This window comes from Grampus griseus, assembly GCF_964374135.1.
Source record: "Grampus griseus genome assembly, chromosome: 13".
Taxonomy (NCBI): domain Eukaryota; kingdom Metazoa; phylum Chordata; class Mammalia; order Artiodactyla; family Delphinidae; genus Grampus; species Grampus griseus.
The window spans coordinates 28,278,083-28,293,197 of record NC_139007.1 but is presented as its reverse complement, the minus strand read 5'-3'; the positions used below and the strand labels follow the sequence as shown (position 1 = coordinate 28,293,197).

Genomic DNA, 15,115 nt, shown 5'->3' with positions numbered 1-15,115 from the left:
TAACAAAATCCTTTAAAAATGTTCAGAATAGAATTTTAAAATGTAAATACATATATGTATCAATCCTAGTAATTAAAATAACAAGCTTCAAAGTACATAAAATTTAACAGAAACAACAGACAACTTTATTTTAAATAACATTCTTAAATCTGCCCATTAAGATCATAGTAGATAAACATGGAACAACTTTTATTAATGAAATTAGATTTTTAATATGAAATCAGCTAAATAATTTTATTTACAAAAAAATAAAAACTGCTCTTATTTACTGTGGAAAAATAACCATTTTGATGAAACAAATTTCATGCAAACAAAATAAGAATATTTTATTTGCTTCATTGTCTCTTCTATTTTTATTTTCACAAATGAACAGTCATAATGCTTTTATTTGCTTTATCGTCTATGATCTGGTTTGACTCAAATGTGGATTACTTTGATATCTCCTGAAGCTTAAATGGTAAGGTCCTTAAAGACTGAATAAAAAAAGAGGTTGGGTGTTCAGTATTTTGGAAGCTGAATCAACAAACTAATTGGAATTTGTGTTCACAGAGGATTTGTCATTTTTCTTCCTTTGCCCTTATGAAAATATATTAATAGAAAATTAGCAATGGAAAATATTTTTTAGTTTATTACATTCCTATCAACTTTGCTTAGCAAATTATATTTCTTTCAATATTAATACTTTGTCTAGAATTAGTGTAGAGGTAGACCAATCTTTGTATTCAAACAAATAGTTTTAAATGCCATGTAAGGTATTATATAAAACAGTATTTAAAAAAAATATTTGAGATTTAATTTACTATTTTAAATAAGTTCCTCTTTTATATACAATAAATTGTTGCTTGAAACTCATCTGATTGAAATGATTACTCCAAGGAACTATTTTAGTCTTTTAACTACTACTAATCTTTACAGAACAAGAACACCTATTTTTTTTTTTTTGCGGTACGCGGGCCTCTCACTGTTGTGGCCTCTCGCATTGCAGAACACAGGCTCTGGACGTGCAGGCTCAGCGGCCATGGCTCATGGGCCTAGCTGCTCTGCGGCATGTGGGATCTTCCCGGACCGGGGCACTAACCCATGTCCCCTGCATCAGCAGGCGGACTCTCAACCACTGCGCCACCAGGGAAGCCCCAAAACACCTATTTTTTAATAAGCGTTTCTATTTTGAAAAAAAAAAGTTCTAATGATTTAAATGCACTTATAGATCCCCTACAACAAAGTATTAGGTGATGGTGACTATTAATATAAAAAATGAAATTCAGAAATGCAAACTGGGTTAAAAAAACTATATTAAATTTTTAGTTATTACAATGTTAAAATGTGACTTAAACCTATCAGTAGTAAATTATATTTTTTCTCTCACTCTTGTTAGCATTGTACTTTAGAATAGAGCACAGCAGTGCATGGGCTCCTCGGGTGTTCTTCTGTACCTGTAAACACATCCCTGAACCTCCCAGCCACATAAAAGTTCACTCTTGTGGGGGAGATGAGAAGCCATCTATCTGCCAGAAATAAGAGTGAGGGCTTAGTAATAAAAAAATATTTTGCAAGTTTCTGTATTTTAGGTTTGAACCATTCTCTATTAATTTTAAAGTAAAAACACTATTTTCAACACCAAAAAAAAACATGACCGCATTTTAAGTTTCTGCTTAATATGTGTAAATTTACACGTGTCACTTGAAATCCAATAACACAACAAATGAGTCCTTTCCTAGAGATAAAAGCAGAAGATTTATTCTTCATTCAGCATCTAGAAAGAAAATAAACCTGAAATGTATAATTTTTAGAATAATGTGAAAAAGAAATCTTCCATGGAGAACCCAATTTACAAAAATTCACATCTTTGTAAGATTTACAATGAATACAACACTACTGTTTTAACTGAACTGTGAGTGTGGGAAGTGCTATTGGGTGGGGGATTCTGGACTGTGAAATGCGTATTTCTTTTTGTAACCACTCACCTTTAACTTTGGGGAAAAAACGTTTACTGTATGACAACATTAAGTAAATTAAAATCATTACTCTTCTGTCACTGATGATTTCCTGGATTTGACAACAAGGTCTTTAATGGATGAGGAAAGTTCTTGAAGCTCTTTACGAGTCATACTGATGATATCTTCTTGTTCTTTGTCTAATTCATCACTCAAGGGATCTTCTCCCTGCCCAGTCTTCTTACTTTGACTGACTAAATGCTTTATAACCAAACCTTGATACTTTACTAAAAGAGTATGTTGAACCTGTGAAAAGAGGAGAAAAGTTAACAAACATGTTTTCTGTAGAACAAAGTATTGGGTTGGCCAAAAAGGTTCCTTCAGTTTTTAAAGTAAATTCATTTTCACCAGGAACTTTATTGAACAACATATTCATTGTTTTGTTCCACTACTTTCTGCCATTTTTCAGGCAGCTTCGTAATTCCACCTTCCCCCAAATTTTTTTTCTTTTTGAACACAAATGTTCCAGGTGCCTTTTACAGTCTTCCAGGGAACTGAAGTTTTTTCCATTAAGAGAATTTTGTGAAGACTGAAATAAATGGAAATCTGAAGGTGTGATATCTGGTGAATACAGCGGATGAATCAGAACTTCCCAGCCAAGCTGTAATAGCTTTTGCCTGGTCATCAAAGAAACATGCAGTCTTGCCTTATCCTGATGGAAGGTTATGTGATTTCCCTTGACTAATTCTGGGTGCTTTTCGTCTAGTGCTGCTTTCAGTTGGTCTCTTTGGGAGTACTTGTTGGAATTAGTCTTTTGGTTTTCTGGAAAAAGCTCATGATAGAGGACTCCCTTCCCACCATATACACAACATCACCTTTGGATGAAGACCTGCCTTTGGTGTGGTTGATGGTGGTTCATTTCGCTTGCTCCATGATCTCTTCTGTTCCACACCACTTTTCATTGCTCATCATAATTTGTTTTAAAAATGGAACATTTTCGGTAGAGAATCACGTGCGGAAATACTGTCAAGGTTTTTTTCGCTTAACTTATGTGGAACCCAAACATCAAAGAGATGAACATAACCAAGCTGGTGCAAATGATGAAAAACGCTTGATTTGGATATTGTATGTCGGCTATCTCCTGCATGGTGTAATGTTGATTGTTCTCAATTAATGTCTCAGTTTGACTGCTATCAACTTCAACTGGTCTACCGACTGTGGAGCATTGTCCAGCGAGAAATCCCCAGCACAAAACTTCACAAACCACTTTTGACAGGTTCAATCAGTCACAGCACCTTCTCCATACACTGTACAAATCTTTTTGTGTGTTTTGGTTGTGTTTTTACTTTTTTTTTTTTTTTTTTTTGCGGTACACGGGCCTCTCACTGTTGTGGCCTCTCCCTCCACGGCATGTGGGATCTTCCCGGACCGGAGCACGAACCCGCGTCCCCTGCATCGGCAGGTGGACTCTCAACCACTGTGCCACCAGGGAAGCCCGTTTTTACCTTTCTTGAAATAATAAAGCATAATATGCCGAAAATGTTGCTTTTTTTTTTCATCTTCAATATTAAAATGGCTACACAAAATTCACCAATTTTGATGTTTTCTTTTTAACAGCACACTGATATGACAGCTGTCTTAATACAATCTAACAATATTGTTTCAAATAAAGTTAAAGACAACTGACTGCTACTGGAGCCATCTTATGGAAAAAACCAAAGGAACTTTTTGGCCAACCCATACATTGACAGTCTTCATCTTTACAAATTACTGGCCATAGAATTAGAAAGCTGAATCTAGCAAGGTCTTTGCTCTCAAGGAATTTACAGTTTGGGGGAGATAAAACATGAACAGATCATTTTAATGTAAGTTGACTGAGCTAGCTTCTGTCACCAAAGATACTGTCAAAGTGATATGGAAGTCAAAGAAGCCAATTTACCTTTAGCTGAAGAGTTTCTCAGATGAATTTGTGCAAGATAAGAATTTTTGAGCTGGTCCTTAAAGGACAGGTTAAACCTGCATAAACTGAAATGGAAGACTGAACATTATTACTTCTCTTCCAAAAGCTTAATTTCCAGATTCAGAATATTCCTTACCATGGATCTTACAGGATCCTGAAAGATTCCTGAGCTATGCTGAGTTTTAAAAATCAACCTCCTTATTCACTGTTTCCATTCTTGGAAGCAGGCAGATGATGTTAATATGTTTTGTGTCTTAGTGTTCACAATGATTCACATCTATCCATTCAAAATAGTCAGAATCTAAAAGCTATAAAAGTTTCAAGTGCACTGAAAATGTAATACCTCTGGAATTTTACTATTCAGAAAAGCAATGATCTGTGGGACACATCTTCCAGGTGCATGGAGCATGCTGTGGGTTGAGAACTGAAACAACAGAACCGATGTGAGATGCAGAATAAGAGCAGGGTCTTCTGTGACTTTTAGCTGTTCAGCCAGTGCTTGTCGATGCTGAAACAGTATCTGCCTAAACAAAAATAAAATAATACATTATCATATTTTAACAAGTTCTCACCAACTTCAATTCTTCTATTCTGTTTTCATTTTTAGCATCTCTAGTTTAATCTAGTTCCATGACAATTTTAAAGGACTTTTTAGGGGATACAGACACACATAATCCTAAACAGCATGGGCAAACTAATATGCTAGAAAATGACAGAAAAACATATATATATATATATATATATATATATGGAGCAGGGATACTCAAAGTATGCTTTTTATTTTGAATTGTTGGGGATCAAACAGATGTGCATTAGATTAAATAAGTGTTCCTATAAAGGTCTTAAAGCTAATAAGTTCCCAGCCTTGATCAACTATGGGATTAGCAACTCTGCTACCGTATTCTATTGGGTCAGAGAGAGGATATGAAGACTAACTATGACTGAAGGTCTACAGCCATTTAGACACAACAGTTCTCTATGCAAGATTCAGACAGACTCCAATTTCAGATACGAAATTTCAGACATTAATTCAATGTTACCTTTCCCTTTTTTTGTCTCCCCTTTTCACCATAATATCACAAGCTTCTGCTGCAGAATCCAGACACGAAAGAAAGTCTTCTATGCTCTGAAAAGGTATTTAATACCATGATTTACTTTTATAAAACAGGTTGCCTAAAGAAAAGCAGTCATTTAATACCATTTTATAATTTTACAACCTGGATACAATTTTTAAAAAGGTCATTTTGTCATGAAGTTTGAAGCTGTGATTTAGGGCTAGAGGGTAAAATGCCCCCAGCTTGGTCTCTTCCTTCACCTGCCAAAGAGGTGTCTGAGTGCAGGATAATAGGTTTAGATTTAGTTTTCAGTTATTCTGATAAAAATTTATCTATTCAAAGATCACAAATTCTAGCCCAAATATCTAAATAGAATAAAACTTCACTTACCTTTTCATTCAGAGAGCTATGGAGTTTTGTGAGAGCTACTTTAGTTTCTTCTGATAACTTACTTAGAATTTTTTTTCTTACCTATAGGGCAAAAGAAATTCCTTTGGAATTGTGCCTTTGACATGTACTGGATGTAAGTTTAAACAAAGCAAAACAAAAAATGAGTATTTACTATTGAAACAGAATGCTGAGTGAAATTTATCTTTGTTCTTATATTTTAGACCACAAACTAGGGATAAAAATATGCTAAAACACTCTAAAATCAGAATGCTAGTCAACAGTCGGTCAAAGACGCTAGATGCAGCCGCTACTCCTCCCATCTGCTCCAGCAGTATAAGAAGAAGAATGATAAACAGAGAGTGCATGAGTGAATGAGCATATACGCACCATTCATCGTGCAAGAAAAATAATTTGGGGTAAGAGGCTGCTCCTGCTTTTTTCTATTGTGGTGGGAAGAGTGTTTTTCTCTAAGGCCAAGTGAGGGAGCCCCACTCATAAAGATCCAGAAGGCCATAAAGATCCAGGATGCCTATAAGCGAGGGGACCTGAACCACAGAAGGATGGCTGCTTGTTATACTGTCTGGTGTGTGGAACCTTTTCAGCACCCCTCTCCACAGAGCTGTGCTTTGTGAAGTTTGGTGGCATTCTTGACCAGAGTCTTAGGGCTCCTTCTAGTGCAGAATTTCTGGAGGAGGCCTTATTGGAATGGCTTGGCCAGCAGGCCCTGAAAATTACAGTATGTCTTAGAAGATTGGACCAACCTATTGACTCCTACCCCATGCTACAGCAATCCTCCTGTGGCCCTTAAAGGGCATGGGAAGGACCCCAGGTACTTCCCACAGCAGAGGCTGGCATGCAGGCAGGTACATGGAACTATCCAAGCAGTTGAGAATCACTGCTCAACGCAAAGAATGGGAGGGAAACAGTACCTTGCTGGGGTAGGAGAGATAAATGGACCTTTATCTGGAGGTTTAGGGGGAGTCCTTGCTATGAGGAGTCACATGATAATAAAAACATCCCCACAAAACAACCTATCCCACCTATGCAACAAAGGCCACATCACGAGAAGCCACAAGCATTAGACTGATTTGGTTTGACCTAGATCAAGGCCAGTGATAGCAGTCAGTCTTATGAAGGCACTGCTGTCTCTTTCATTCTTCCTAATCTCCAACCTTAAGTAGATCTAGGGTGAGGAAGAAGAGGAGGAGGAGTCCTAGGGATAGGCCATACCTTTCCTCCTGTAGGCAACTGGGAGCCATAGCTCCACCTTACATTGCAAGAAGGGAAGAGATGAGCTTTGAATTTGAGATTAGAATTTAAGAAAATGAACTGGAACTAGTCCAAATAAATGAGATGGTGTCACGAAATGAAAATGACTGCAAAGTCAAAACACTGATAAGGGACTTGCAACTCAGCAGGAAAAAGGGATGTGATGTAACAATAATCAGGAAAAAATAAAATAGCTGATTCCAAAGTAACTAAGCATCATTACCCTTTTTTTTTTCCTTGTTCTGGGTGCTTCCTGGGATTCTAAACTGTGATGCTAGCCTAGACCTTTAAGAATCTGTTAAAATTTCAGCTGCTTTACTTCCAGCTTCTATGATGGACACCTCTTCTCCCTGAAGATCTGCCTAAATTAAGCCAGTTCATTTGTCCCGTCTCTCTTTCCTACCCCTCTTTGAATAGCGACCCTCACTCTTTGCAAGGCTACCTGGTGAAATTAAATCCAATCTGAGTCATCTGATGAGCTTAAAAAAAGATTTTGTAGGCTACTCAGCTTATTTACTTTTTTTCAGAGATAATACAACGTTTTCCTATTGCTTTCTGTACAATAATAGGAAGTAGAAGGCCAAGCACGCATGCTATATTTATTACAGGCATTCCCAGACACAATGACTAGTATTTCCTTACTTTTATTATTACTGTTAATAGACTGGTTATATTACCAATCCTAGTAGCAACTGTATATATATTGTACTAAACTTGAACTAAGAATCTGACAGATTTCTTCCTAAAAACTCCTTTTATTTTCCTTTTAGATGTGAGAAAATAAAACATGCTTGGATTTCAAAGCAAAACACATCAAGGGTGGCAAGAAAATCACTAACTTACTTCACTTGTAATGGTTGCAGGGTTGTCTACTGCCATCATTAAGTCCGAAGCTAAGAAGTTGAAAATGAGATTAGTGACATCAGTACACACTGTCTTCAGCAAGTGCTTCGTAAGAGCAGCCTGGGTATCATCTGGAAAATAAAAGTGCTTCATTAAAATGAATTTCCAAGGACAATTATGAGAATCAACGAAAAAACAGTGTTAAGTATAATACCTGTAAAGAACTTCATCCCTTTTTCAAATAATCGAATATTATTATAAAGGTTTGAAACCTCTTCTTGCAAGTCCTTGATCGTGTGCTTCCTGCCAGTTCCAGAGGCAGAAGTTGAAGACATGAATACTGAACGTACCACTTCGAGATAAGTTTTATTTAGAGGTCTGTGCATGAGGTAAATATATTTAGTTTATTAAAATGTACTGGGTTTATGTAGATAAGAAATTTTGCTTCTATGCAAATAAGGCTTTAAAAAAGATCCCTGTTAAACAAATAAGATTAATTTGGAGAATAGTTAATAAGAATTTTCCCTCAAATTCCAGAAATTCTAACTTCAATGAATTATTTTTCTCTGTTTTAAGTACTAAAAGTTATTGCATGAAAGACAATAAGAAAAACAGTAACAAAAACTTCAGTTCAAATTCAATTCAGAGCAGCTTTTTAAAGTTAACTTGGAGAACAGTAGCCTATACATTTGTTTCCCATCCTCAGGAATGATAACAAATTCTCAATTTCTAACATACTATAAAAGATACGTATTTTTAAAAAATCTTTTTATGCCCAACTCAGAATAGATTATTTTAAAAAGTTATGGCAAATGATTAATAGTAACTATTTCATCTTTTTATATAAGAAAAATGTAATTATGTAATGTATTCACGCACAAGAATGTTCACTCAAGTTTTTAAAAAATCTCACTTACAAAAGCTGTTCTTCTAATTCAAAAATTTAGATGCACTAGGCTCCTGGATTGCATTTAGAGAAGCTTACACATAGAGACTAACTTGGGGGAAAACCATGTTAGCTAGCAGTAGTCAAGTTATACAATTTCTTTTATTTCTGTATAAAGATAAATTTAGCCTGGTTCATTTATAAGGTAGTGCTATTTTATTCTCTTTGAGGGCAGTGTGTTACTTTATTTTCTCCCTAAAAGTGCACTGTTTAATCTGTCAAATAGAAAATACTCTTTTCTTCATTTTAGATGTATTTTCATGCAGTGTTAGAGACCAGCCAGTGATCAGTGCTGGTGTTTTTCTCCCAATTAGAACTGTAAGCTGAGTGAAGGAGACCACCTCCACACTCCTGCCCTGTATTTCCGACGAAACTGCCTTGCTCAAAGCACTTAAATGTTTGTTGAACTGTTTCTGTAAGCAAACAAATTTGGAATTTGGTGACTAAGTTAAATTTTAAGGTTTGAAAAGAAAACACCTAAATTATGTTTTCTATGATCCTGGTAAAAATTTTAAGTACTAACTCACTAAATTTCTATTATAAAACAGAAAACATTTGTTCTTATACTTGCTTTATTAGGTACTCAGCAAGTTCAGAAATAAACTCCTCAGGGGCATCTTGTAAATGTTTTTGTAAAAAATCTTCAATCTCATCCTGGAACATAAAAGTGATCTCTGGCTTCTTCTTTCCTGTAATAAAAATGAGCCATAGGAAAAAACAAAAATAAGCAACCTACAAGCAAATAAGGTTCCATTAATATATATAATAAGATGGTAATTCATTTATTGCCTACCATAAAGTCTCCATTGTTAGTTTGTCACCAAAATTGCCAATGTCCAATAGCAATAACCAATGAAAACACTGTTAAAATAGGATATATAGTGGCATTTCTTTTGAGTAATAATTTTCTAACTTGTTTTCTACAAGTCAATCAAAAAATAGACAATTTTTTCCTCCCAAACTTGGATGATGCAAATAGTTGGAAATCAAAACTAGTGGATAAAAAAAAAATCTTTTAGGAAAGGATAATTTTTCTGTTGAACAATGGATACTGAGCAGAATGTCCTTCTTTATAAAAATATTTAATAAAAATCCAATCATCCTTATAATTTACACAAGCTTTTCAGGTTATAATCAAGTGAACCACAACTCCAGTAGAATTAAGCTAAAAATTGTCTATTTTGGAAAGGCATGGAAGAAAAAACAACTTAAAATTTTACACCCATAATTTATTTTTGCTCTCACAAAAATAATTCTATACCAAGGAAAATTTGTATGTAATGGAAATAATTGTTAACTGTGGAAATGTCATGCCTACTCACTTACTTGGGAAAGTATGAGTTGCAAAGAAAGCTAACAATATTTCCATTACTAATTGTAAAACTATAAAAAAGTGATTATTCCCAGCTAAATTAGGTTATTGACTCTATAAGTAAAACCTTAGAAATAAAAACAGAATAGCTCAAAAATCAATTTCCACTATGCATCAAGATCTAAGTACACCTACTTATTATAGCTTTAGAATAGATGGAAAAGTACTATCCTTTTTTTCTGAGATCTGCTATTCATTCCTGATAGTATCTGATTTCTCCGTCTGCTTCCTGCATGCATTTTACTAGTTATTAAATTGTATTTCCTTCTAGTAATCTTTCACACAGAGTTGATTGTATATTTTAGCTGAGAACCTAACTGCATCCTCCATTTCTGAGATTACAACAGAACCCTTTTTCAAAAGTACTGAAATTACCTTTTTTTTAATAGGGAGAATGGTTTTACTCTTTTATAGCTGCTCTCTTATACCATACACAAAAAGAATATCACATGCCTCATTTAACAATTACTTAGGGCTACACATTTTAGAGAAGTATTTTCTTAAATGCTACTTCACTCCCACTCCTTGTTACATCTGGGAAAATAGGAAAATCCATTTATTAATGAAAAAGTAAAACACAGAATAGTCTTAATGCTAATTAAAATAAAGGCAGAGCTCAGTTTCTAAGATACTTTTCCTTTAATACTGCTTTATGTATGTTGACAACAGTAGCCATTGTTACCTATCTTAGACTACTTTAGACAGATCTTAAGCAATTTTTCTGTTACAGGTAGCAGCACATTAATATCTGAAGCCTTGACACTTATATCTCCCAAGCCCATACATAATAAATTCTGTGGAATAGGTAAAAGAAAATGTGAAATCATCATCATTTCAAGGTTTTTTTTTTTGGTGGGGAAAAGGAGGACGGGAGGTATCACAGTTTCATTAATTTTTTAAAAACAGAAACACATTAAAAATCATAATTTTATTTAGAAAAGCAGTCTCTTGCTAACTTAACCATACCAAACAGTAACAAGTCTAGACGAAGAAAGATGCATATACTTAATTCTCCTGCTTAGACAGAAGCAACCAACCAATTAGGTGTTACCATAAAAATTAAACAGGCATGAAATTAATGTTTTCTACTTAACTTTGTAGAAATTCACTATTCATAAAATATTATAATTTCTTTTGCATGGAAGTTGGGAGACCATAAAAATCTGTGCAAGCCAAAACTGCAAAGTGTTCTTAATAAACAATGGGAAAATTTACGATTGTTCTGTAACCTTTTAAAAATGTGCAGACATTCAAAGCTCTTACTGTTGGTTATAAATGTATAGGGAAATGAAAAAAAGACTAATAGTTCTAGTTTAGTACACTCTAATTTAGCACATCAGAAACACTGAGAATGAAAATGTTTTATTTCTTTGTAAAACACTCATCAAGAATAGTATGAACAGCGCTTGCCTTCTCATCCAGTAACTTAAAATACAGAGAAAGCATCTTTTCTATGCCTGGGCAAGTTGTCATATTCCTTTTTAAACTCTGAATCAGCTTCCAACATTTTATCCTTTGCCCTTTCAGCATTGTGAAACATCTCTGAGAATTCCTTTAATGTGAAGCTTTTTGCCAACTTCACCTCCTCTAAGACATGTTTATCCTTTTCGTCACAACCATTTCCCTTATTTATTTCCGTCTTCACCAAGTTTCTCTGACTGCACAGCTAGTCTCTTGAACAGAGGTAATGCCAACATTCCCACGGTCAGGCATTTCTTTTATAACTCCATTCTTGATTCATATTTTATTTCCAGGGTTATGACTTTTCCTTTGCTGCACATTTATCTTTGTTGGCCAATTCCCCCTTTTGATTATCCATTTTTGTAAAATGTCATATGGATTTATCACTGGGGGACAAGAAGTCAACACAACTACATGCTGTGTTTTCTATGCATAAAGTGAATAAGAGATGCACAGTGATCTGCCTCTGAAAAACTTGGAAATAAGTGATGTGATTGTGACAGATCATGATGCACATCTGTTATTTACGTGCTGATCTGTAGACTAAGGAGCCAGCAACAAAGTTTGTACTTTATGCAATTACAGTTAACATACCCTGGTAACTGAAATATGAACTTTGTTGGGACTCTGGTGTTATTTAACTAACTGAAATCTGTGCTCACTGAAACTCTGCAAAGCAAGGACTTCCTTTAAGCATAGACACCTAAGTGTATGCATCTTAAGAAAATGTTAAAAAAAAATCATGCACATACAAAGGAAGAGTGAAATAAGCTACACACCTGTGTGAGATGACTCATCATCACTGTTGTCATCTTTTCTCCCTCTCTTCTTGATTTTTTTAATTCTGTACTCTCTGGCATTGCCGCCACCTCCTCCTCTCACACTTCCACTGCCCTCTGGTGGAAAACGACATTAGTTAGTATTACCTAACTAAATACTGTTCTTAGAAATAATGACAATACATTGTTGTATTTAACTTTACAGTAGAAAAATAAAGCCAAGTTTTGTAAACTCAATCAGTAAAAATTAATAAGATATGAAATCTCTTGAATTTGAGCAACTCACTTAGATAACCTGCCTGCTCTAAATGCAGTCTCTTCCTGTTTCTCTAATGACATCTATTTTCTGCAGCTTTGACTGACTTTTTCCTGGCCAAACCCATTCCTTTACCTCCTCTTCTGCCTTTTTCAAAAGTGCCCTAATTTGCTTATCTCTGTTACCACAGCCTCATTAACATCCCCAACTACAGTACCTCACAAATTTGGTTTTGTCTTTTTGTTTGTTTGTTTGTTTGTTTTTTGTGGTACGCGGGCCTCTCACTGTTGCGGCCTCTCCCGTTGTGGAGCACAGGCTCCGGATGCGCAGGCTCAGCAGCCATGGCTCACGGGTCCAGCCACTCCGCGGCATGCGGGATCTTCCCGGATCGGGGCACGAACCCGTGTCCCCTGCATCGGCAGGCGGACTCTCCACCACTGCGCCACCAGGGAAGGCCGGTTTTGTCTTTTTGATTTAAAGATTATTCCCCAGGTTTACAGGAGACATCCTGACTCTCCCGCCACCCAAAAAGATAACTTCTTGACAGTAGGGAGAACATCTCACTAACGTCTGCATACTTGAGGTTAAGGCAATGCTTGACACATAACGGGCTCAATAAATGTTGACCATAAATATTAAATTAAGTAGAAAAATACAGTTATCAATCACCTACTGGCTAAATGAAGACTAAAAAAATACAAACTATGAAACTAAGACACTGTAAATAAAAGTAAAATTGTTACCGAGGTATTTCTCTATTATATGTTTACATTTAAAATATCTATTCAACAAAATAGGATACTTTAGTAATGGAACTGTAACACTGAAAAATATTGAAAATACATTTCTTCATAAAAGATTCATTTCGTCAATAAAATGATTTATATAAACAAAGATCTTCTTCTAAACTCTAAGAAGAATTCCCTTAGACTTCATCATATTCTTTAGACTTCATCATATTCTATAAGTTCTATTGCTTTCATGATAGAAAAACACAACTTTCAAAAGCACAAGTTTAAAGTGAATGTATCTTTTACATTTGGTAATAAGTTTCTTATGGGAAAGATGTTCTTGTTTGACATTATTCCATGAACTGTAATTAAACTATTATAGAACAACAGCACTATCAGAACAAAACACCAGATGAACCTGAATTTTTAGAAAGATATAAAACAGACTAGTTTTACTGACGTAAGTGCAATCAATTAATTAAGGTGGATTTATAATTATATCTTAAAATAACAAAATATGCATGCTTATGAATATTACTGATTTATTGTGGTAATTTACTATGTAGTTTTCCTAGAACAGAAATTTCAAAATATTATTGAAAGACTTTGTAGAAAAAGGTTTTTGAAGAGGAAGAAATCTCAAAGATATAGTGAATTCCCACAGCAAATGAAGTTTTTATAACGTGTTTAATATAGCTGTATTTAGTAATGAAATATGTTGAATATCTAATTTCTTTAACCCTGATACAGCACTAATAAAATTATTCCTACTATAAAAAGTATGGAAAATACATGTTAATTTCCAAATGCAAGTTACTAGTATGCCAGTGCTACCTAGGATAATTTCCAGTGACTCTAAATTAAAAGAATTTTTAAAAGTCCTTGGGAAATTCATTCACTCAATAAATATTTATGGAGCACTTAAAATATGCCAAGGAGTGCTCTGAGTACTAGGGAAGCAATAAATGAGATGGAGCAGACTCCCAAACGATAAAAGACATCACAGTGATAAAAGTGCTGTAAAAAAAACCTGGGAGGATAATCCGATGGAGAGTGACTGTATATACTATTCTGGGTGGTTAGGGAGGCCTCTGTGAGGAACTGACATTTAAAGGTGAGCTCTTAATGACAAGAAGGAAACAGTTACTTGAAGCTTGGGAGGGAACAGCTTGTGCAAAGGCCTTGAGGTAAACACAAACTTGCAAAATTTGAGAATCAAGAAAGAAAAGAAAAGCTACTGGAGCAGGAACATAAAGAAAGAGAACAGGAGATCATGAAATTAGCTTATGAAACTAAATAATCACCAATATTTTCATAATTAAAAGTTAATTCACTAGCAAAAGATTTGGTTAATATTAACAGTTAAAGGTGAATCAACCAAATAAAAGGCCTTTCAAAAGGTCTGATAAGTGCAAAGTTCACTGCAACAAATAAACTCATCTTGAATCTTGTTAATAATTTGTTACCTGTTGCTTTCCTCCTTCGTTCATCTTTTTTATCCTTTTTACTTGTATTAACGCTTTCTAAAATGGAGACTTGTTTCAGATCCTCTTCAGTGATTAAATGAACAGGATTATTTTTCATTTCCTGAAATAAAACATGCTTATTTTTTGTAGGCAACAATATATAACATTACAAAAAGCATAAAATAAAAGTTGTTTATACTCACATCCTAACTGTTCTTGTTTGGTTTCATTGCTAAGAACTATAGAGCTTTGTCTCAGCTGCCACTCTGAGATTATTTCTCCAGGCCCCAAATAAGTCTCCTCCCTTGCTGTTCTTGACTTTTTGTATTTATTACCAGCTAATGAGAAATCTTATCCTATCACTGAACAGCTGATCACACAGCATCAGATGTAATCCTCTTCAACTGTTATTGGCTAACTTTAGCACTGCTTAACGGATGATCCTTGCTACCTCTCTTTTTAAGACTCCCAAGGTCCAGTGCCACTTGGATACCTGAGATTACTAGAAAGATAATGAAATCTCCATCCCCACCCCACCATAATGATCACATATGAGTTGCATACTTAGGCATGTGAACTTTTTTCCCCTCTGGACTCATTCTTGATCTTTGCTTTTTATAAATTTATGTTAGGAACAATGAACTATTTCCAAT

The 15,115-nt window shown here is 34.9% G+C and overlaps 1 protein-coding gene across 2 annotated transcripts in view; it reads right to left on the bottom strand.

The window, feature by feature from the left end:
• Positions 1 to 129: 129 nt before the first annotated feature.
• Positions 130 to 15,115, bottom strand: part of UFL1 (UFM1 specific ligase 1) — a 51,710-nt gene continuing 36,724 nt past the window's right edge. The window contains exons 11-20 of one of the 2 annotated variants that reach the window (XR_014297639.1): positions 14,463 to 14,583; positions 12,010 to 12,126; positions 8,969 to 9,086; positions 7,666 to 7,829; positions 7,452 to 7,582; positions 5,340 to 5,420; positions 4,935 to 5,020; positions 4,238 to 4,418; positions 1,965 to 2,240; positions 130 to 1,753 (exon numbers count right to left, since the gene is read on the bottom strand). Coding sequence is in view for 1 of the 2 variants with exons in the window: in XM_082669196.1 (XP_082525322.1) it covers positions 2,022 to 2,240; positions 4,238 to 4,418; positions 4,935 to 5,020; positions 5,340 to 5,420; positions 7,452 to 7,582; positions 7,666 to 7,829; positions 8,969 to 9,086; positions 12,010 to 12,126; positions 14,463 to 14,583 (1,218 nt within the window). In the remaining variant the exon portion in view is untranslated. Of the gene's footprint in view, positions 2,241 to 4,237; positions 4,419 to 4,934; positions 5,021 to 5,339; positions 5,421 to 7,451; positions 7,583 to 7,665; positions 7,830 to 8,968; positions 9,087 to 12,009; positions 12,127 to 14,462; positions 14,584 to 15,115 lie in introns of both variants that reach the window. The other variant, XM_082669196.1, reaches the window with a different exon arrangement.